A 23,207-nucleotide genomic window follows, 5' to 3' on the forward strand; every position below is an offset into this window, starting at 1 on the left:
CCATTACTGAAATAAGGAAATAAAGAAGAAAAAAGGGGAAATGAAATCTGCTCAATTCACATTCACATTTCCGTTTGGAAAATTGTCTGTGCATGAAATTCATCAGGATGCTAAAATTCAACTCATGGTGTCTTCGCTCATATAAGCCATTTGTGAAAAAGCGAAACAAAGAGTGTTTCCTTCCTGCCACACACAAAATAGGAATCACCATCATAAGTGGAGTACAGACTGTAACATGAAATGGGCTCTTTGAAAAGGTGTTCAAAGCAGAGGCTGTTGCTCTACCTGCCAGAGGGAGGCACTGTTCTCATTCAACACACATTAACATTCTTCACAGCATCCATTTTGCCTCCAATTCTCTGCAGCTCTTAAGCTGCAAAATGATAGCCAGCCATAGAAGCAGTAACCAGTTAGTTACCTTGTTACTGACGTGGACACCATGAGGACAAATGGCTGCCACATCATGGCGTATGAGAGGTCGGAGCACAACAACACAATAAAAGACAGATCTGAGAGGACGGTGGAATGCAAGGAATGGGAGAGTAAAACCTCCTGTAAAAGATGAACAAAGCTCTGCCTGTGTCACACTTAAACCTGAAACATACTTGGAAATACCATAAAATAATGTTTATGGGTTGTTCATAACAATGTGACCACACACAATGGAACACTGATTATGGACACAAACACTGGAGTGCACATCTGGGCAAAATCCAGCCTGGACATGGGTTTCAAATATTTCAACCCCACCTAGCCTTGGCATTTACAGTGCTATGCAAACAGAAAAGGAATAGATTGTGTCTTGTATAGATCGTGGCTCTGTCTAAGCCACATCCAGCCATTTCTAAATGCACAGGAGACACACTGAAACAGATTGTCTGCAACTACGTCTGTGGACGGTTTGGAGGAAATCACATTCCAATGTGCAGTACACCTGCGTATGCTGGATAAACACTCTGGTTATGTATTATATCTGTCTTGGCACCCAGTCAGAACATGATCTAGAGACGTAGATGTACTTATCTTCCCAGACACAAACAACCTGAGCAGTGGATCCATTACCTCCAAGTTAAAAATCAAGCAGGTGCAGGGTTTGTATAATAAATGCCTACGCCTGGTGCCTTTAAAATGAATAAGGAGAATGACGTAGATTTGAGAGAAAAGAGACCACACCATCACAGATTGGTCTTGGTAAATAGTTTATATGTAATTGTTTCTTGATCTTTGCAAACACTGTATAGAAAACACTTATGGTAACATTTTCAAACATTTAAAGCGTGTCTGAGCTTTCAGACAAGACATGACACAGTAATCTACAGCTTTATAAACATTCTCCCCCTCTGGCCTATCAGGTATAGGCCAGGTATACACACCCCTCTACAAACTTCCCACCACATACAAACCCTTCCAAACACACACGCACGCACGCACTCCCACAAACACACACACACACACACACACACACACACAGCCAGCGCTATCAGGCTCTCCACATAATATTCACAGTAGGCTTTATAACACTGTTTCTGTATCGTATGATGGTTCTCAACATTTTTTTTATTATTTAAAATAGCTATCAACATTTATGCTGTAATATTTGGAAAGTGATACATTTGTATTTACATAAGCTTATTGAGCGAGATTCAAATACAATGTGTGTGTGTGTATGTATGCATGTATGTGTGTATGTATGTGTGTGTGTGTGTGCGCAGACCGGAGCCATCTGATCATTCTGCTTGAGTCACAGATCAAAGACCATTCCCACTGATAGTGTCCAGTCTATTCAATAGTCCAGTTAGAAAAGAAGGTGGCGCGGGGCTCTGATGGGTGTCTCCAGCTGCCCCAGAATGGCCCCTCAGTCGCTCAGAGAGGCAGCGCAGGGCAGTGCAGCTGCGTGGAAACTGCTCACTGACGCGCTGAGAGAGCCTCGGTGACAGAGTCCCTCCCTCGCAGTCGTCTTTCTGCGGGTACAGAACCCGGCCGACGCCACCGCCACCGCCGAGAACTGCCGCCCTTATAGCATGAGGAGATATGGGAGACTGAAGTGACTGGAGAGGGTGTGAGGAGCTTGCAGCACGTTGGACTGATCATACATTCAGCAGAGGCCACGAGGCGTCAGGCATTCTCTCGGACGGCTGTGTTTTAAGGGTCCTGCAACCTCAGTCTCTGGGACTGTCACATTCAGACTCTCATATTCATGTACCCTTTTTCCATTTCGTACAAGAGGAAAGTAAGAAAAGTTAAAACTTGGCAAATGGTCACAGTACCATGTCTGATTTAAAAACGCCTCCCTAAGCATCAAAAATGGATGCTGCGGGGCAGTGAGGAGTCTTCACTTCCAGCTAATTATAAGACCACATCAGCCCCCCCCCCCCCTTCTCTCTCCCTCCCTCACCTTCTCTCTTACTCAGAAATGCGAGCACTCACTTGTACATTCATACACACAAAGTACAGAACTAAGCAGTTACACTTAGACATGTTAAAAAAAAAATGTTGGCACATATGCGTACACATGCACACACACACACACACACACACACGCACACGCACACTCACACAACAGATTGGGACATGGGTACGAGACCAACCTAATGTGAGAGGAAAGTGAGGCACATAATTTGACAGGCAAAATACAGCCTGACTTTTGGTATACTCAAAACAGAAATCAGATGTGGATGATTAAGGTGTCGCTGTTATCGTGCAGACAGGCCCAGTCTTGCAGCCTGGTGAGAACCTCTAGAATGTAACAACTATCTAAAACATCAGCACCTATATTCTCCCAGGTGCCGTATACATAATACTCTGTATGTTCAGAATCAGCTTTCTTTTTTAAGTACCTATTAAACAGAGATTCAGGTAGAACGCCTGGCTCCATGGTCCACATGTGTAAAGCCAGACATTGGCAAATAATTTTGGGGTTCAACTTAGACTAAGGTACCATAGTGATATGAGCAAGGTTGAAAGGCTTTGTTTCACATCCTCATTTGCTATTACCAAGGTAAAAGGCGTTGTAACAGAGATCCACGTAATTAAAACATTAAAAGATTTTATGTGCTCAACAGTCTACTTTCATAAACTCTGGGTTGGGGCCACAAAATGGGTCACAGGCCTATTTCTGGTGGGTCCCCACATGGCAAGAGTAGCAATAGGTTTTCATGAGCCTGGGTCCAAGGAAAAGGGACTAAATTTTGCTGGTCCCTGGCTGAAAAAGCTTAAGAACCACGAATAGTGTCTCGGCTTGATGCAGGAGTGACAGTAATGGAGAATGGAAATGGAAATGTCTAGTCAATCTCTTACGGGCATTTATGGAGGTGCTTGAAAGGCCCCTGTAGGTCTTTGAGGGCCTTTTATTCAAAGAGGCAGCACTTTGCTATCCCTGTATGTAAAGGTAGGTCTCTTGTTATTCCTTTTTCCTCTACTTTCCCTTTATTTAAAAGCTACTTCATTATCCTTGGTGTGTTGGTCCGCAGGGGTCAGTTAATTTTGTTCCATGTTGATAACAGAAAGAGAGATAATAGGGGAGAATGAGAGAGAGCAGGTAATCCGTCCATCCTTCCCGTCACCCCGCCCTTTGTGGGGGCGGGGGTCCAGGAGTTTTGGGTGGGTGCGAGCCGTTCAACCGTCGTCTGGGGTGGAGTCTTCCGGGGTGGACGAGTCCTCGGCGAAGTCGTCCGACGAGCCGCTCTTGTGGATGCGCCCGTCGCTGCGCATGCTGCGGAAAGTCTTGCGGAAAGCCTCCATCATGGAGTGGGCCAGCTTCTTGGCCTCCAGCTTGCTCTCGCACTCCACGGCGTGGCAGTCCATCTGGAAGGACAGGTCGTCGTTGATCTCCCGGTAGATCCAGGCAAATACGTTGGGGCTGACGCTGTGGTCGGCCGTGCAATAGGCGATCCGCGCCACTTGGTAGGTGTCCATGGTTACCGAGGCCTCGCCGTGCTCGTCTAGGTGGTGAAGACGCACCTGAAAGGGCCGGATCTCCAGCAGGGAGTTGGCCGGGGCGCAGGTGCCCTGCTGTTGGGCCAGGGTGCGATGCTCCACTAGGCCAACCACCGCCGACTCCGTGCAGCCGGACAGGAACTGGGTCCCCGAGATGGTCACCTTGCCCAGGTAGGTCACCTGCAGGAAGGGCGACACATGAAGGCTGTTAGACTCACATGCAAACAAATACAGGCTGTCAGAGAGGTTTCTTTTTCATCAGAAGGACCTACAACATAAATATGCACTATTTTTTGAGTTACTATTACGGCATTTCTGCTTTGCAGTATAGAGCAGAAAGCAGGGGGAAAAGGTGGGAGAGAGAGGTGGGATAGTGTGTGGCCAAGTTATGAGCTGGATTTGACGATGTGCAAAGTATACACCACAGCCCTCCAAGCAGTTTGTTACCAGAGGTATAGAATCACAGCTGTGAATGGGATGTGATCCCAAAAACCTGCTGAAAAGCTGAAAAATCATATACCTGCTTAGAGATATGTCCAATGTCTGATAATATCTACCTGAGGTAAAACAGAGCAAAAGCATGAACTGTGAAAAGCAGCGTTGGACTCAACTTTTCAATTCCATCACCTCAGGCGGTGGATTCTTTTCAATATTTAAAACATTACTTCATAAAAGGTTCTTGGATCCAATCAATGTGGAGAGAATTGAAAATTAATGTTCCATCATGAACTAATTAACTCCATTTTCAGTTTACATTTTGAAGTTAATTAACCTCAAAAACGCAGCAAGTCTCTCCCAGTGTATAGAGACAGATCTGTTCTAAGAGCGAGCGGTGGTGATGAGAGGTTTTTCTAATTCCATGTGGTGAACATGCTGACATGCTGAAGGCTGTGTATGTGTTATTTCCCAAGGAGAAAAAACACCATGTCGAGCTGTGGCTGCACCCAGCACCATAGAATACCATAGTAATGACATACACACACACACACACACACACAGTGCATACCAGGAGAGCGATAGACAGAGGAGAGGGAGAAGGAGAGAGAGACAGAGAGAGAGACTTAGGAAGTGAACAAAGCTTAGTTCTCTACGGGAGCGTGGCCAGCTCGAGACCGGTCCAGGAATAATGGCCGACTTGTGCGTGTTCTCTACGTGGTGTTCTTTACGGCTTTATAAAAATACACAGGGGGAGGAGCCTGCTAGGAGTCAAGCACTCAAAGACTTTTTTACTCCGGTCTGTGTTTACAGTGGAGCAGGGGAATACTCGCCTTCTCTCTGAGAGTTCATTACAGCTGGCTTACATGCAGTACTCATTTGGCTCATATACTGTAAGGGCAAAGTGCGAATACTAGAGGAGAGATGGGTATCGTGTCGCAGTCTAGAACTCTATACAGTTGTGGACTTGTGGGTTCATGGTTTCTCAGATTTCATTAAACAGCGAACCCAAAGCACATCTGCCCAAAGCACATCTGCCCAATACCAAGCCAGTTTGTGGTCTCAATAAAACTATTCCCTACAGAAATTGAAGTGATCTGTTGTATCCTGAGCATCAAGTCTTTTCAATTCTTATATTTTATTTGGCTACAAAACTTTTGAAAAATTGTTTCCCTCCCTTGCATAACATTGCAATAGGTAGCAATTCCAAAAAAGGGATCCAAAGCACTCAGTATTGCATTTAAAAGCCTTTAATTCTCATGGGCAAGTATTAAAAACACGATAAAATTACATACCGACCCGGTTCAACTCGGCTGAACCTGAATACTTTCTGGAAATGCTACCGATCGCAATGTTATGCAAGGGAGGGAAACTATTTTTTGTAGCCAAATTCAGTGGAACCTAATCTAAAGAGCCCCTGTTCACCTTCATTGACACGGATGCTGCACCAAATATTCTTCTCAACCAATTTTTTCTCATATTTTATTATTCTGATGACAATACAAGTTCATCCAGCGGCTCAGCAGATACCAACGACTGACATAGATGAAGGTGGCCACTAAAAGAACACTGGAAAATGAAAGCAAACAGAACTCTGTCCTGTTTTATCCATCACATGCTCTGACTGCTTCTCTTCTTCCAGAAGTTTTGTTTAGTCTGCAACCGTCAAGTCTACCTGCCCTCTCTCTCGGCCATGATTTTGACTGAATGGGACCTTTGAGAGTAAGCATAGGGAACAATCAGCCAGTCACTCAGTCTCTTAGTCTGCTACCCCCCCCCCCAAACCAAGCTGGCAGTTAGTGTTGTGTAGGATTAGTGTAGGATTTACCAGAAGCAGATACGTTCCCGACTGTGCTACATAAGCCCAAGCACTGGAGCAGGCATCAGATATAGTACCTTGCTTATAAGGATAAGGATGCAGTCAAATCAGGGTGGTAGATTGTGACACAGATGTGGCATAGACTGCTTAAGACAGTTTTTCATGGTGTGTCTTGTGGCAGGTTGAGGCACGATCCAGCAAAATACCTTAAATTGGTATAAATGGTTGCAAATGTAGTGCCATGCTAGATTCTACTGTAAAATCCTTCTCTTCACATAATCCCAAACCAGTGGAGCCCTGAAACAGTCCTTTCCTTCTAAAAACATCATGAAAGACCCTTAATCACTCACACACACACACACACACACACACAGGGAAGAGAGAGGAGAAGAAGGGATGTTACAAAAAAGGAAATGAAAATGGTGGGGAAATGGAGCAACAACGGGGGGGGTAGAGAAAGAGGAAGAAAGCGAGAATAGAATAGAATGACAGGCAGAACATGAACGTCATCCCCAAAGGATGATTCAGTCACCCGTTGGTCCAGTCAAGCAATCAAGCAGCCATTACCCCCCACCCACCCCACCCAAAAGTATATGCGTATATGTATACAGTATATTACAGAGTATATAGTATGTGCATCTCAGTCTCCTTAGGCCATGACCCATGAGTTTTGATTTGGTAAAAAAAAAAAACCGATAAAGCCTAAGGGGAAAAATGTTTTTCAAGCAATCATGAATTCAATATGGCTGAAAATATAATATGGTATTCATTAATAATCAGAGACAAGAACAAGAATAGCTGTATATGTGCAGTAAACTTAAGAGTGTGGGAGATATGGCTTGTTCTTTTTTCATTATGTGACCTGTAATTGTAGCACCCCCCATGGGGCAATAAGTGCAGTTTGGCAAATGGCAAAATGCAGTGACAAGATTATTCCTTTGAGTTTCACCAAAATTCGACCCACAGTGTCTGAGATACGGCATGTGACGATCGGGTGGAGGGGCCAATGAACAAACAGACGATGTAGCATCACATTCCTCAAGTTGCGTCGAAACAGCTAAGAGAACGATAGTACAGGCAGGAGAAAGAGTCCCAGTCAGTGAAAGCAGCTGCCTCCTCATGCCTGGTTTTCATCAGCGGCGACCGCTGGGTGGGACATACAGCCTCTGCACCAGATCTATCATTCAGCCGACTACCACAGGTCTGCAGGAGCAACCTAGAGGCAGGGCGGTTAGCTAGTCAACCGCACTGACACCCTCCTCCAGCCAAAAGGCAGTCAGTCAGCCAGCCAGCCAGCCAGCAAATCCACAGCCTGAGCCAAGACACATCAACCATCCACAGTGCGCTGTGTATATGTCAAACAGCAATAAGGAGTCATTATGCACTCATTTCATTTGACTTATTTTCTCTGTCTCTCCTATTTTGATATTGAATTACTGTTTAAATTTCGACCATTTCTACTGATTGCTTGCTTCCTAGCTGAGTGAAGGCTGACTGCCTTGCCAGGTTCAGTTCTCTGAGAGCAACTGGGTGTAGGCGAGAACAGAAAGAGTCGAAAGTTTATTTTCTCTCTCTATCTGTATATGTCTCCGTCTCGCTCGCTTTGTCTTTCTCTATGTCGCTGTGTCTCTCTCCGTTCTGCTGCTGTTAGAAAATGATGATGTAGTCGACTTGCCTGGTTAAATAATGCTCACAATCATAGGCGGGGAGCTAAGGCAACTTGGTGAAAGCAGCAAAAGTAGGTGCAGACATGGCTCATATTAGAAGGGAAATGGTTTAATGCAGACACAATAGTTTGTTTTGGTTCGGCAGTGTGAAAACAACTTGCTCCACAGTCCTCAAGTGTATTAAGCGGTCTGCCTGTGTATCTGCCCCTCTCTTCCTTTCTCTTCAGTCATCAGACCCTGTGGTATTTCCGTCCCCAAAGCCCCCCCATTGACAGCTGGTTGGTTTTGGACTTGGCAGTGTCACACAGACTAAACATGCTTTCTCTGATCATCCTGAAGAGGATGTTGAGGAGAAACAAGAGAGCATAGAGGAGAGTTCAAGAAAGGGGAAGAGGAGGATAGCGGGGCGCAAGACAGTTTGGGAAGTAATGGGAAACAGGAAAAAATAATCTTCATAAGAAGTCAGATGGGAGTCGAGTCCAAAAAAAGTGAAATCCTGAGACACAAAACACTAAACCCTGGATAAATGGAGCAGCAAACACTCTGTCTGTGTCCGCGTGTCTGGTTATTTTGGACTATTTTTTGGCTGAATGTTCAACTCCCCTCTGAGTTTCAACTCTCCTCCAGCTTAAATAATGCTTAAACATTGACTGACAGGAACTTAGAGAGCTAGTTGAAATATGGAGGCCGGACTGTGCTGGATCTCTTCGAGTAAGTGGGTGTAGAAAGGGGTCGTATTAGAGGGCAAACAGTTTAAGGTCTGCCTGCCTGTCTGCTGCAGCCCAGACAAACAGACATGAAGTACAAACCAGAGGAGCTAGGATGAGACAGCAGGTATGTGTGTGTGTGCGGGCGTGTGTGTGTGTGTATGAGAGAGAGAGAAGTGAGGGGTGTGTGAAGCGAGGAGGTCACCAGACTGAGCAAACTATAGAGTTTCTTCCTTTTAAGTCCAAACTAAGGATGCAGCCTAGGAGGAAATTCCTGCACTGCTCTATGATTTACTCCAGCGGAAAGACGAAGGATGGATGACTGTCCTCTTGTGGGAGGAGGAGTAACGATAATAGAAATAGAAAAAAGAGAGGGATGTCTGCTTACGGGGCCTTGTTCTGAAAGAACACTGCTCAAATGCTGAACTGGCATGTTTTATCCTTATGGTTTGGGGTAGATCAATCAAACTGAATCACCCATTTTAATTTTTATGCCATTTTTCCTTCACGGCTAACACAACACTGACCCCATCTAAACCTGGTATTAAAATGCGATCTGTAGTGAAATACCTTTTCTGCAAAAGGAAAAGCGCTGAATGCATTCGCACCTTGCATGCAAATGCGCGCAGCACGCACTGCGATCGGAATGTGATCGGATGTGCCAGACCACCTACGCAGATTTCCGCGGATGAGATTTCAGCCAGAGTCAGTGTAAGTAAGTCAGTGAGTGTAAATTAGCCTCGGGCGATATCAAAATGTATCTATTGGTGATATTTCTTTGATTACAACAACAATATACGACTTTGGCGGCACCATATTGGTTGAAAAGAAGCTCATAGACTATTGCTGTTACTACATATGGCCCTCACACAACTGGCCTCTGTTTTACACCAAATGTGACTTTCTTTCTTCCTGTTATTGTGCATGTTGGGAAATAAAGGTGTTTTTTACTCTGATTGAGCAATTGCACAATTATCCAAGATGCGTCAGGACACCGTGCTGCCGTCCCCGATCCATCACCGGTGGAAATTTCATTGCTGACTCAAAGTTCTTGTTTCTTGATTCGTCACACGGTCAAAGACACGTTTCTGACGCAAGTAGCCAAATTAACCTCTTTCTCTCTCCTCTTTCTTGAAGTTTCCTTCTCACACATTCATACTCTTCCTAACGGTCTATCTCTCTCTCAATAAAGTACTTGGGCTACAAAATGTCCCTTTGGCAGTCACGTCTAGTAAAAACTGTCCTATAACACTATTCAGCCTGCACATTCATACCTCACTCTGCTCCCTCACCTTGTATTGTGGTAGAGTGGACTATAAATTCAAGCTTGACAGTAACATCGCCTCTGTTCATCACACCTCCCATGTTTGTTTTTGTTGACAATAGATGGGACTTGCCACCTCCGCACTCATTTGCTTGTTTTGCCTGGTGCACACGAAATTGTGACTCGATCACAATGCGGACAGGACGCACATAAATACCAATGCATGATCGGATTTCATTATCTGGACTGCATATCCAGATGCAAATCATATTTTAATACCAGGTGTAAATGAGATCATTATCCCTTTTGTACAATTCTTAAATTGTTCATCAGTTTCAGACTTTCCTGTATCCATCCAGGTTAGACACTCTTTCTTGCCCATCATTCATGCTCAAGCAAATGTGCGTGCAAACACACAAAAAGGTACACACACACACATTTTCACAGGGAGACACAGAAAGCAGAGCTGAGGGTGACTGTGTCCTGAACATGATTTCACATGAGCCTTCACATCATTCACTCAGTCAGACCACAGACATGCACACACACACACACACACGTCAAATCATGTTGGGCTGGTGTTGCCTTACCTCAGAAAAAGACTCCAAACAGATAGACCAACACACAAGCGCATACTCATAATGAATTAATAACTGAATTTAGTTTCTGCTTCTAGGTAGTTAGCAGGCTGAAAGAAAGCATGCAGATAGCTGCCATGTGAAAGTTGAAGGCGTAGGTTTGTATCCCACATGTGACACCAGCTGAAGGGATGGACTGGAGGGAAGTGGCTGTGATGCTTTTCAATAAGAGGCCTCACAGGATCTGTTCAGCAGCAATCACATGGCAACAGGAGCAGAAATTGTTCTGTAGACGATCTCTGTGTATGAATGTGAATCATGGGTTATGACTGGAACAATGAAGAGACACGCTGACTGAAACGATAGATGGTAAAGTCTTGACTAAACAGGATTATGGCTGAGTAGAGCTTGCAGATGACAGAGAGAGGCAGGTGATTAAGGTTTGACTCATTGACAGCATGGAAATCAGCCGATCTCTGCCTCTGCATGAGGACTCTGTTGGTATCTGTGCAGTGCATGAAGCAAACCACTTGCAGCATGTGCGTTGCCGGAATCAGTTTCTGCACATCATGCTCCGGGTGAAATTGATACATCAATCCGTCCATCGCAGCCCAGAATGCATCTGGTATCCTCTGCTCTGCTCTGGCAGCCTGAGCACCAGTCATCTGCAGGAGGCCTGGAGTTTCAGTGTTGGCAAGCTGGCCAGGCAACTTAAATCATTCCAGAGATCTACAGAATCCTCTCCTTTGTTTCAACTTTCCATGTGTTTCTCCCCTCTGATACTCTGCAGTCTTCTCCTCCTCTCCTCTCCTTTACCCTTTCCTCACCTGCACTCCCATCATCTTTCTCTCCCCCCCTCCCCCCTTACCTCTCCTCTATCCTCACGTCCCCTCCACTGTTCTGCATTGTCCTCCCCTCCATGGCTAATTGTTAACAGGGCTAAAGCGACGAACAGAAAATATTGATTCCACGTGAAGCAATGCAGAGACAGAAATAAAGATCAGCGAGAGGAACGGAGGCCTTGGGGCCTGCAGAGAAGGAATGCTATGGAGAGCCAAATGGAGCACTTACTCACTGACAGAGAAACACAGAGCCAGACAGGCAGGCAGGCTGAGGGAACCTTGGTGGGAGAAGGAAAATCAAGGCTTTGGAAAGTAAACGTGTGTGTGTGTGTGTGTGTGTGTGCTTTGTACAGGTAGATAGGGCAACAATATGCTTCAGATTTATGCCTGCTAAATGAGTTTAGTTAGAGAGAGAGACAGAGAAAGGGAGTGATAGAGGTATAGAAAGAACGAGAAAGAGAGGAGGAGCATGGTTAAACATTTGCATGTGTGGGGAAACATGTGGCCACCATTACCAGCTCTTGGGTTATGGAGGATATTCTCTTTTTCTATTCTCCGTCTCTTGTTTTAGTCTGGCATTCTCTGAAGTTTGCCTCCTTCTCTTACATACATATTCACAAGAAGATGCGGACATATTCACACATACGCATGCACACACACACATACATACATACATACATGAACGCACACACACAGAGCCCAACCCAATGCCTTGGCTCCTCTGTGCTACCAACAGGATGAGGCCTTTTCATTCTCTAGTAATGAGACATGGACACAAATATGTGCATGTTGGCTTACCGTGCCATGTCTCCACATGTTTACAACACTACAAAGCCGCTGAAAGACTCAGCAACAATTTATTAAAAACATACTGTAGAACAAGCGTGCCAAAGACTCTACAGTCACTCTGTCACCACTGTTTTTTTAACCACATGCCATTAACAACGCTTTCCATACAATTTGCCGTTTCATGTGTTGTTTGTTTTTGATGAATCACTGGACACAAAACTAACAATGCCTGATAAATGAGAGAGAGAGAGAGAGAGAGAGAGAGAGAGAGAGAGAGAGAGAGAGAGAGAGAGAGAGAGAGAGAGAGAGAGAGAGAGAGAGAGAGAGAGAGAGAGAGAGAGAGAGAGAGAGAGAGAGAGAGGTCACTAAGAAGGAATGATAGAAAGTTAGTGAATGAAGAGAAAGAGAAGACAGAGGGATACGCGGAGAGAGTCAGAAAAAACATCCGCAGCTCAGCAACCTTTAAGCCAATGGGGAGAGAGACACTGACAGGAACATCCTGGCCCACTCATGCACAACTCTGAGGGGAGGAGCGTGTGTGTGTGTGTGTGTGTGTGTGTGTGTGTGTGTGTGTGTGTGTGTGTGTGTGTGTTTGTGTGCAAGCATGCAGGCATGTGTGTGTGTGTGTTTCCATGTGCGCTTGAGAGGTGTAGAGCGAGGGCAGCTGCTGCTAGACCCACAGCTGGTTCAGCTATCAGCAGAGAAATGAACAGAGGGGATGAGAAGAAAAGAGGAGGATGCATGGGAAAAGGAGGAAGAGGAGGAGGAGTAAGAGAAAAAAAAAAAAAAGAGGAGGAAGACATGGAGGAGGCAATGAGAAGATACCCGTCCCCGTGGAGAGGTTTTGGGAACATGGAGAAAGGAGAAGAAAAAGGGATGAGAGGAGGAGGGATGAGAGGAGAGTAAGGAGGCGGCTGGTGGGGAGAGGAGCAGTTTGGTCCTGCTGGAGCAGGTCTGGGAACAGGCTGGGATGTGTAGGTACATACAGCAACACTGCTGGGACTTGTCGTTCCAGCGCTAGGCACTTTCCCAGACATTGGTCCAAGGACAGACAGGTGCTGCAGACAAAACACATGGTCTATCTCCATCTGTGTGGCTGTGTTTTTTCACCGTCACATTTTGTTGCCGTCCAGTAAAAGATTTGTGTTTCATTCCAAATGGCATGAGGAGATGACAATCTGAAAATACGGCCATTGTTGTTCATTCCTCAGTAGTTGGCTTTTTGGAGACGGGATTAGATTTACATCTGGCAACTGATTTTCTGGTAAAAATAAGAAAATACCTCACATGGTCAGTGTCCTACAGAAACCTTGTAACTTTGAAAAAGTCAACTTTTCAGGTAATGACTAAAAAGCGACTGTCCTACTGATGGTCAAGCATTGTCTGACATTGTATAATGTTCATGCAATTGTGTGACTGGATACAAGTAAAAAAAAATTAAAAAAACGAAAAAAAAACATAAATGCTTCCCATGCTCGAAACATACATGTGGAACAGAAGATCAGTCGCACAACTATATTTTAGTAGAATTTACTGGAAAAGGAAACACAAAAACCATGAACCAAGATTCAAGATCATTGCAATGAAGGCTGTTACTGAGCCCGGTGTAAAAACGACGCTACCGAGATACAGCATGTTCTGGAGAGAAAACACATAGCTCCTACTGTCAGAGGGAGGTTACCTTCTCCCGGCGTTCTCAGGATGAGGCTCCCTCTCAGTAGGCCCCCCGAGCCCGGATCCCCTAACATGACTGAGAATCCACGGCTCGGGAATGCAGCATTCCTGAGGAGGCTGTTAACATTCCTGTGCACTTATTGAATCAGCACAGTACAGCTGGCTCCCCATGCCGCGGCATGCAAACGTGTGCGAGGGGTTTTCTTTTAAAAGTGCTGCGCGGATTTGCTTGTTTGTGTTGTGCCGTGAGGAGAAAGCGCTGTGTGTGTGTGTGTGTGTGTGTGTGAGTGAGAGTACAAAACAGAGTCTGAGTGTTTCAAAGTCATGACAGAAGCACCTTAGTGTATATAAAAGCAGCATTCACGTCCACGACCCCTTCCATAAAGCCCACTATAGAGCAGCCAATCTCCATCATTACCAGTTTGATGGTACAAGCACTAAACTTTGTGAAAGCGAAGTTCAGTTTAGGCCATCCTGATGATTCAGTGATCTAAAGTGCATACCATGTAATTGCAATATCATGGGTTTGAGTCCTGTTCACAGCCTATGGTGCAGGTCAAGGCCTCCCTCTCTCCCTCTCTCTCTCTCTACCCCTCTCTCTCAAGTCAGGTTTATTTATTTGAAAGGCAAAGGAAGATCTGATCAATGAGTCTGGTGTTTTTCTTTGGCATTCTATAATATTGTCAGTCACTTTCTGGCTCTTTTGGTTTCTCTCCCAATCATGAGCTGCCACTGAAGAGCTTTATTTTAATGTCCATAACAGATAGAGTGAGTGGGAGAGGGGCAGAAAGAGATGGCGACTTGAGAGAGCGATTGGTCTGACGAGCCAGGAAGAACTGCCCCTTAGCTGGGAAGAGCCAAGCAGGAAAGCATTCTGGGTCAATCAGTGATCCGAGGGAAGCCCTAAACTCCAGCCCAGCCTGACTCCTCTAATGATGAGTATCAGTGCCAGGAGGGAGGAGACACTAGTTAACTTAAACCAGATTCCAGACTGCCTTTCAACACCTTTCTGTTCCAAACACACACACACAAAAAAAAGGCAATAATACTGATGCAAAGGCGCCGTCACACAAAAACACAGACACATACACACTCAGCACGGACTAGGGACCCCAGTCGTCTCACCCTCCGTGTTTCCCAATCATCTAAATGCGTGTTCTGTTCTCTGTGGTTCACTGAAGAAGAAGTGACAGTACGTCCAGCACACTGACTGACATCAGAATACAAAGTACAGAGCGAGACAAAAAGCTTCTCTGCCTGACAGATTAGATAAAGCCGTGGTAGGGCCGGCCTGGCCCGGTCCGCTGGTGTGAATGACGTCAGGCCGGGAGAGACGCACGCGCTATCGCTCGTTTGGGTTCCACTATGCAGCAGCGAGATGACAGTTTTCAGACCCGGAGCCAACTGAAAAATGTAAGCAATTCAAAAAGGATGAATGCGCTATTCATTTATTTAAGACTTCAACACAAATATGATCTCTTGGCAAAATGGCAGCATTTTTGCTTGGGAATCTGTCTTGTAACTGAAGTGTTGCTGGTTTGATCCCCACAATCGGTAATGCCAAATTTCCGCTGAGCAAAGGAACCTAGCCAGCATGTACGTGGGCATTAAACATAAGTTATAATAAGTTGACTGCTGTGATAAAACCACTGTGTAACCACTCTGAAAGCCAGAGGCGCCCCAGCTAGAGATTATGTTCATTCCTGATCTCCGTTCTCTGTCCATGGTAACACTTGGCTACTGACTGCATCACCACTGTGCTGCTGTCAAGGAGAGATGGACCTGAGACAGACAGGTGTGTTGGTTTATACACAATACACATGCACAGCGAAGGGCCCACACACACACACACACACACACACACACCTACATATAAGAGCACACACAACCTTAACTTGGCTAATCAGGGTTCTAGCCTTATTCCTTACTATACTTGGGCCTTCTGTCCACCCTACACACTAGAATATGAGATGTGGGGAGACTTGACATACATGAAAGAAGAGGTAAATGCATAATATGTTTTTTGAGCAGAATCCAAAGTCATTTAGCAACAGCCATGGAGCATGACTGCGGAGCTAGCATGGCTGAAAACGGCAACGAACAGAATTTTCTCAATGGATGTGGAGTGGAGGGCTTTGACAGCAGCGGGCCAGGCAGGGCAGTGAGAGGTAGCCTTTCATCCTCGCTAGCTGTTAGCTTTGGCAGAGGGACAGCAGCTCTCAGTCAGCCTTCCTGCCTGCCTGTCAACTGGGGGGCGCAACTGGGGGCTGGGAAAGGACGGAGTGAGGGAGCAGGGCAGGGAGGGAGGGAGGGAGATGGGGATGGAGAAAGGAAGAGAAGGAATATAAAACTGTCCTCGGGGACAATAAATGGTATCGTATTGTACCATACAGAAACAAACGAGGAAGGAAGGGAGGAGCGCAAAAAGACTATTAACTGTTCTGTCAGTTTTCTCTGTCCCCTCCGTTTCAAAATACACAGCAAGGGCGGACAATGGTAGTGTGAGGCCTTGCAGAGGAGGCAGAAACCAGAGGTGCTGCAGCAGGTGGGCAGACAGACATGCAGACAGGCAGGTAGTGATTCAGACAGACAGGAAGTCACGCAGGCCAACAGATGCAGGCAGGGAGGCAGACCTACACACAGACACACACACATACGTAGAAGAAAGCAGCAGACAGATGGGAGGAAATGAATTTTTTCTTTGTGGCTGGTATTCTGATGAATAGCTGTAGTGGTATCCATGGCAACGTGGTTTGGCTCTCTCAGCAACGTTGGAAAGAGCAGCGTGTACAGAGGTATGGAGGGCAGAGGATGATGTGTGTGTGTGTGTGTGTGGGGGGGGGGGGGGGGGGGGGGGGCAGTGAGTGGATAGAGGTATTCACACTTGACAGAGAGGGCCACTGAGTCCAGCCCCGCTCAGCCCACCAGCGCCAGCAGTCTGGGAAATATACTGGCATGCACAAACACTGAGGGCAACCCAGTAACACACACTCTGACCAAAGGCTCCATCTTCCCGCCGCTCTGTGGGCCTTCAGTTGAGTCACGCCATGGACTCGCTCAGTCAGTCAGTCTGCCTCACTCTTCATGTCCGTCTTTGTCCAGAAATATGGCAAGACCACAGTCTCTCTCTCTCTCTCTCTTGCCGTCTGTCTATCCTCTACAGCATTTATTCTCAACCTTTTTCATATCAAGAACCCCTAATTTAGTCCACATTAGGGCCACAGACCCCCGTTTGATGAGATTTTGTCTCTCGGACCCAAATCTGAGAATATTTTTATTGTTAGATATGATTTTGTCCAGAATCCCATGACTATCTGTATTGTAGGTAGAAAGATAACAGTGAAACTATGATCAAAATAGCCAGTCTTCTACATTCTCTAATTGTGTTAACTTCTTGTAAATGAAATAATGGTGAAGTTTAACAATTCATCAATTTGCTGGGGACCCCCTGGATTTCCCTCTCCCTCAAGGACCCCTGGTGGTCCCTGGACCCCATGTTGAGAACCACTGCTCTACAGTATGTGGAGAAATGTAGTGTATTATGTTTCTCTCCATCCCCACAGGCCTCGCTCGGCCATATCAGGGTTTTTCCTGCATGGAGAATTCCAAGACGGCCGCCTGGGTCACTTTCTGTGCTGCCTTGATAAAAATATGCCCAGTGTCAGCAAAAAAATGTGTATATATACACACTCATTACAATGGCTGCAGTGTGCACGGTAAGACTCCATCAGTGTTGCATTTCTTTTAATAACATGCAGTGGCGATAGTAATCCAGAGGGGTGCTGTAGTGTTATCTTACTAGTTCCACTAGTTCACTCAGAGACTTTCACCGCAGCGCATTACATGAGAGGAGCCACGAACGGCAACTTGTGTGGAAAAGGTGAACTCATGCTTGAAACTACCACTTTACGCCCACACGAGAAAGTTAATTTTACTAATGCAGCTTGTTCAAATATTTTAAACCTTAGATTTTATCGTGGCTGGCAAGATAACATCTTTCTTTAGAAAGAGCGTGTGAGGAGGATGAGCAAGGAGAGCAGCAGGACAGGTGAAAAGGAAAATGTTGACAGTGTTTTGTGGTAAGTCACATAATAGCTTAACAATATCACATCATCATCATAAATGGCTATTTAAGCAAAGCCATGATTCTCATCTCTCATTTCTGTGAACATTTTCTGTGTTTTATAGGAAAGTATTTATTATTCTGTTTTGTATGAAAGTGTTCATCTATTGGATTAAAGATCATTTTCAATACGGTACTGTTAGTCCTTACTTTATCAACCACAGAGTTAAAGATTTACTGACTACAGTAACAGGGGTGAGCGTGGGACAGAAGAAGGCACATGCACATGCACATGCACATGCACATGCACATGCACATGCACGCTCGCATATATTTTGGTGAAGCCGAGTTACTACCTTTGCCTGATTTTGAGCCAGGGAAAACCCTGCATATCAACTTGTTTGTCTCTGTGTCTGTGTGTGTCTCTCACTCTCCAAGCCAGACCGAACCCCTCTGCCCTGCCAGTAAAGGCTGCCTTACTGAGTTTCACTTCATTTTCACATTTGGTCTGCTGGAACTTTTGGGAAGTGCTGCTGAGGTCTCAGCACTTCTGGTCTCTTAGTTGGCTAGGGCATGTCCTTTTGACTGTGTGTTCGTATGCACGCATATACATCTGTATGCGTATGTGTGCAATGTGTGTGTGTGTGTGTGTGTGTATCCGTAAGCCCCTCTGTACAGTGATCCAACAAACACAAACAACCATCAACAACAAACAGCACTGGGTCTGTGTGTGCTACATGTCAGTGTTTATTGGCAATCATTTCTAAAGGGAATTATTTTTTCCTTAACATTCTAACACAACTGCCAACTTTGAAATGTTTTTGCTTGTTTTTGTTAGTTGTGGATAGTTGGAAAAGCTTCAGTTCCTTTTCAGACATGCTTGTTAATGGTATATGAAAGTTATTAAAACAACAATTAAACTGCAAAACAACATGTGCACACAGACATACACACACGCAAAAACACACACCGTTGAAAGTTGTCTTACACGTGCCCACAGTCTTCTGGGTTGGTGTTGTGATGTTTACACTGCTATTGCAACACACAGGCAGGCACACACACACACACTTACTTGGTTGGAAGTGTTATCTGTAATAACAGAGCATGCCTGCTATTTTAATCTGTAGCCCTGTTTGTTTTAGTTTTGAGGACAGAGAAGAGAGAATAGGCTGTGAGTCAAACAGCTCATTGGATCAAACTCTACATCTGACACTTACCAGAGCCAAGGAAAGGAGGAAAACAAACACACCCATGCCAAAACACACGCGCACACATGTGCGTGTGCCCTCACACACATATTCAATATAATTATTCAAGGATGTGATTAGGACAACACAAAAACCTCAAAAAGTAATGAGGGGGGAATTAAAAAAAAAATACCCAGTGGAAATGAATAGAAGTTGTGTGTCAAAAACAAAAAAGGAAACCTTGGAAAAAAAAGAAAGAAAAATTATTTGATTATGATTCTATTACTGCTGTTACAGATTTAGGGTTTGGGGATGGGGTTTGGATTAGCGGCTAGGGTTTCTATGATCCTACCTTGTATCCAGCATGGGTCCTGCTCTTTGTGAGCGGTGTGGTGGAGCAGAGCTCGATGGCCTCGGGTTCATGGAAGATCACCGTGGGCAACGGCTCCTTCCTCAGTGTCAGCACATTTAGCTTGGTCTTCAGCATGGTCTGGAAGTGCTGAGGGAGAAGAGAAGAAGAGTGCTTTTGACTATACTGACTTACCCAAACAAGGCATCACATGTACAGATTGTGTCAACCCTTAGCAGAATGAGACCAAACAGCTGAGTCAAAACATCACAAATACCAGTCAGAAAGAGAGAGAGAGAGAAAGAGAGAGAGAAAAGAAGACAAAGTTGGGGCCATGACTAGGCTGGGTACTGATCATGTCAATGTAAAAGATTCTGTGCCAAAGTTTGGTACTTTAATGGCTAGTTAATCTGACATCGTCTTTCATCCAATAGCTATACTCGTCTTGTTCTTTACCTAAAGTGACTGTTGATTGGTTTGCTAGGTAACTACTTGCCACAGACAAAAAAAAAAAAAAAACAACTTGTCCAGGTGTCACTAAACCTTCATCTCTCAGTTCGCAGAAACGTTCCAAAATCTGGCTACATTTTACTAAAAGTGACAGTGACAACACGCAGTGCAATATTTGTGACAAGAAAATAACTGCCAAGTCCGGCAGCACCTTGAAACTAATGAAGCACTTAGTGTACAATGTTAACCTGAGGCAAGAGAGCTGCACCTTGTTTGACTGCAGACAAAAATGGTGACAAAATAGTCTTGAATAAAGTGTGATTTTCTATTATATTGTAAAATTGGATTTTGAACAAATAAATGCTTTATTCGCAAAGGCTTGTTTGACACTGTTAAAGTGAAGAAAAATGAATGTCACACTTAAGCATGTAGAAAAGAGGTGGTGGTGGTATCAGTGAGACCTGAACAGAGATGGTAACGGAGGCTCCGTCTGCTGAATGTGGAGAGCAGATGAGCGGAGCGCTTCCCTCCCTGCGTGTGAAGCCTCCGTCAAAACAGGAGACGAGAGCCCGCCTGGACGCCTGCTCTCATACTACAATCCACGGCCGGGGTTTCATAAGGCCGAACAGAACCACATGTTCGTTCTGGCCCTGCGAGTCGTGCCCTGTGGAATTTCTGGGCTTCCTCTAAATAGTCAAGACAAAACTGAGCGGCTAATGAAATCAGGACTTTCACAAGTTGAGCAGAAAAAGGCAGGCCTGTGGTATTTCTGCTGGGCCGTGTGTCTGCGGCCTGCCCTCCGTTATTAGAGATCATACAGCACTGCTTATACACAATCAGTGGAATCCTGACAACAAATTCTTTTCCACGAGCGATAAGCATTTTGATGTCGGCTGCATCTGCGTGTGTGTTATATCTCATGTTTTTTTATATCGATTTGTTTCTTGTCTCTTACTCCGCAGCTTTCCTGGATGACCTTTCTGTGATGTCGGGAAGTTGCCAGACCATTTTTAACTTGTTTTTTATGATAAGCCAATGGAGACTCAGGGGAATGAGGCACATGACATGTTGGAGAATTATGAGTTTTGAGTCTGGCTTGTGAGCTTATTTTGGACGTCATTCCCTCCTTTTCTCTCCTTTATTATTGGTCCCTCTCTACTATATAAAGTAGAAATGACAAAAAGTAATCTAAACAAAAATAGAATATTAATTTGGAGGGTTTGGATTCTACTTTTTTCATGACTTTTCTCAGAATGACCTATGTTCTGTTATTTTGCGGCAGATGGTCAACATTTTTTCAGGCAATGAAAACAGACAATCTTGCCAAAAAAGACCAACATCAATTTTCAATGTTGTTCCTTAAAGTCAAGCAGATCGCTTCCCCAATCAACTTCAAGTAGATTTGTTATCCAGTTTCTACTTTGTCACCTACAAACTGGATAACAGTATATAAAGTCACCACCATCACATCCAATACATCGTCTGTTACATACATATAACTCATAGCTCACACCCATCCCTTGCACAATATTCTTCAATATTCACATGCATTTCCCAGCAATATAGTATATTCTTATGGCTTGTCAACACATATTATTGATTGTGACATATGTTCAATTACAATCAACAGTTTTCTGACTACAGTTACCCATTACCTGGCTGTGACTGTGATGTAAGGAAATACTATGAATTATTATCAAGTGTTGTCATTTCGGGGCTTTCAGATTGAATCCGGATCCATTTTGGGTTTTTTTACCTATGGCAAAAATGAACAGGATTTTTAGATCCCATTTGCCAATCGTTCTGTTCTTAAAATGGGTGAAATAATGCAAGTAGAAATGACATGATGAAGTTACTACATATTTTAAAGCGTCATTGAATTAAAAAAAATATTTTGCTAAAAACCATGGTGCGGATATTGCGTTTCCCTCACAAAGCCACAAAATGCTGGAATGCCAAGCTAAGTATTGTCATTGCAGCTTCAAAACCGATCAGAATCAACCTCAACAAATAAAGAAATGCATAATAAAGAAAAAACAGATAATATTAGCATTGGACGCAGCTAAAGGCAACATTTACACCCGGATTCATTTTCACGTTAAAGTGAAAGGGGGGCGGGATTCGGAATCCTTTCTTTGGGACGAAAAATGATGTCACGCTTGAGAGAACAATTCACTGTGCTCCAACTGAATAACAGGCCCGACCCTGTGATGATGCCCTATGACCACGCCCACTTCCATCCTGATGGTGCAGAGGATGTCCTCTAAGATAGAGATGGGGCCATTGCTTGGACCATTGGGACCACAGGCACACTCACCATAGTGGACCTTCACGTTGAGAAGAACACAAAAAATAAAAAAAAATAAAAAAAAAAAAAGAGGAGGAGAGGGTCAGGAAAGAGGAAGAGAAAGCGAGGATTAAACAAGGAGGAGGAGATGAAGGAGAAAAGGAGAAAAGGCGAGGTGAAGGAGTTGTGAAAGTAAAGCCACATGTGTGTAAACGCTCGCTGACCTCCGCGTCAGCACTTTACGGCTTCCTGACAGCGGCTCGCATTCCTGTGGTTGGCCCCGGTGCTGGGAGGGGGTAAAGGGGGGGGGTGGCGGGTGGAGGGTGCCTCTCCCACCCCCCACCAGGAGCAAAAGGCTTGAGCGGAGGGACGCTTGCGGAATAACGCTGGAATCTTATTCATAATATTTACACTGCATTTATTTTTTTTATTTTTTTTATTTCTCTAGCCCCAAATGTCTCCTCATCAAGTTACTGCTGTTGTTGATTCTATTTCTGACTTTAACTTGGAGCCAGGGAGCTTTTCTCTCTTCACCGTCAGAGCAGTGTGGGCTAGGCTGGGTTTTGGGGAGGTAAAAGGACAAGGGTGAGTCTGCACTCCAGATCTAAACGCTAGACAATGGCTGCTGTCAGAAGGAAACCTCAAATCTCCAAATAAAGTCCCCTTTTCAGGATTATGAAAACCAGCCTTGTTTTGAGATTGACGCCTAGGCAATTATACAAGGCAATTTAAATCAGTTTTCACGGGCCTGACGTTTGTGAATGTTCCTCCATACGTACAGGAGAGGACGATGTAAGTGTTTAATTTCAGTTTTAAAAGAACTTTTGGAGTTACACAAGACAGCAATGTCAGGGTTCGATACTCTGACACCCAACACCCAGTGTGTTCTCTGAGGCCTGAAAGCCATGCACTGTGTTGTCTGGTTCACATCTGGGCCATTCACCAACAGCCTTAGATGGATTTCATACTTTAATGTGACATGTGTTTCTGAAAGGTACACCACATTTACAGGAACTGCTGAGGATTCCCTTGTCAGTGTTGGTATGCATTTTATGCTTGAGTTAGGCACATGACTTCTCCCCAAAAACTGGTGCCCACATTTGATGGATTCAGAGGGACCATTTCAAAACAATGAATTACATGTATTTTCCTTAGTGACA

At 44.7% G+C, this 23,207-nt stretch overlaps 1 protein-coding gene across 1 annotated transcript in view; it reads right to left on the reverse strand.

The window, feature by feature from the left end:
• Positions 1-2,403: 2,403 nt before the first annotated feature.
• Positions 2,404-23,207, reverse strand: part of pid1 (phosphotyrosine interaction domain containing 1) — a 29,279-nt gene continuing 8,475 nt past the window's right edge. Inside the window, exons 2-3 of the mRNA XM_071916378.2 lie at positions 19,314-19,460; positions 2,404-4,116 (exon numbers count right to left, since the gene is read on the reverse strand). Of these exons, the coding sequence (XP_071772479.1) occupies positions 3,616-4,116; positions 19,314-19,460 (648 nt within the window). The 3' untranslated portion in view covers positions 2,404-3,615. The remainder of the gene's footprint in view (positions 4,117-19,313; positions 19,461-23,207) is intronic.

This window comes from Centroberyx gerrardi, chromosome 6, assembly GCF_048128805.1.
Source record: "Centroberyx gerrardi isolate f3 chromosome 6, fCenGer3.hap1.cur.20231027, whole genome shotgun sequence".
NCBI classification, from domain to species: domain Eukaryota; kingdom Metazoa; phylum Chordata; class Actinopteri; order Beryciformes; family Berycidae; genus Centroberyx; species Centroberyx gerrardi.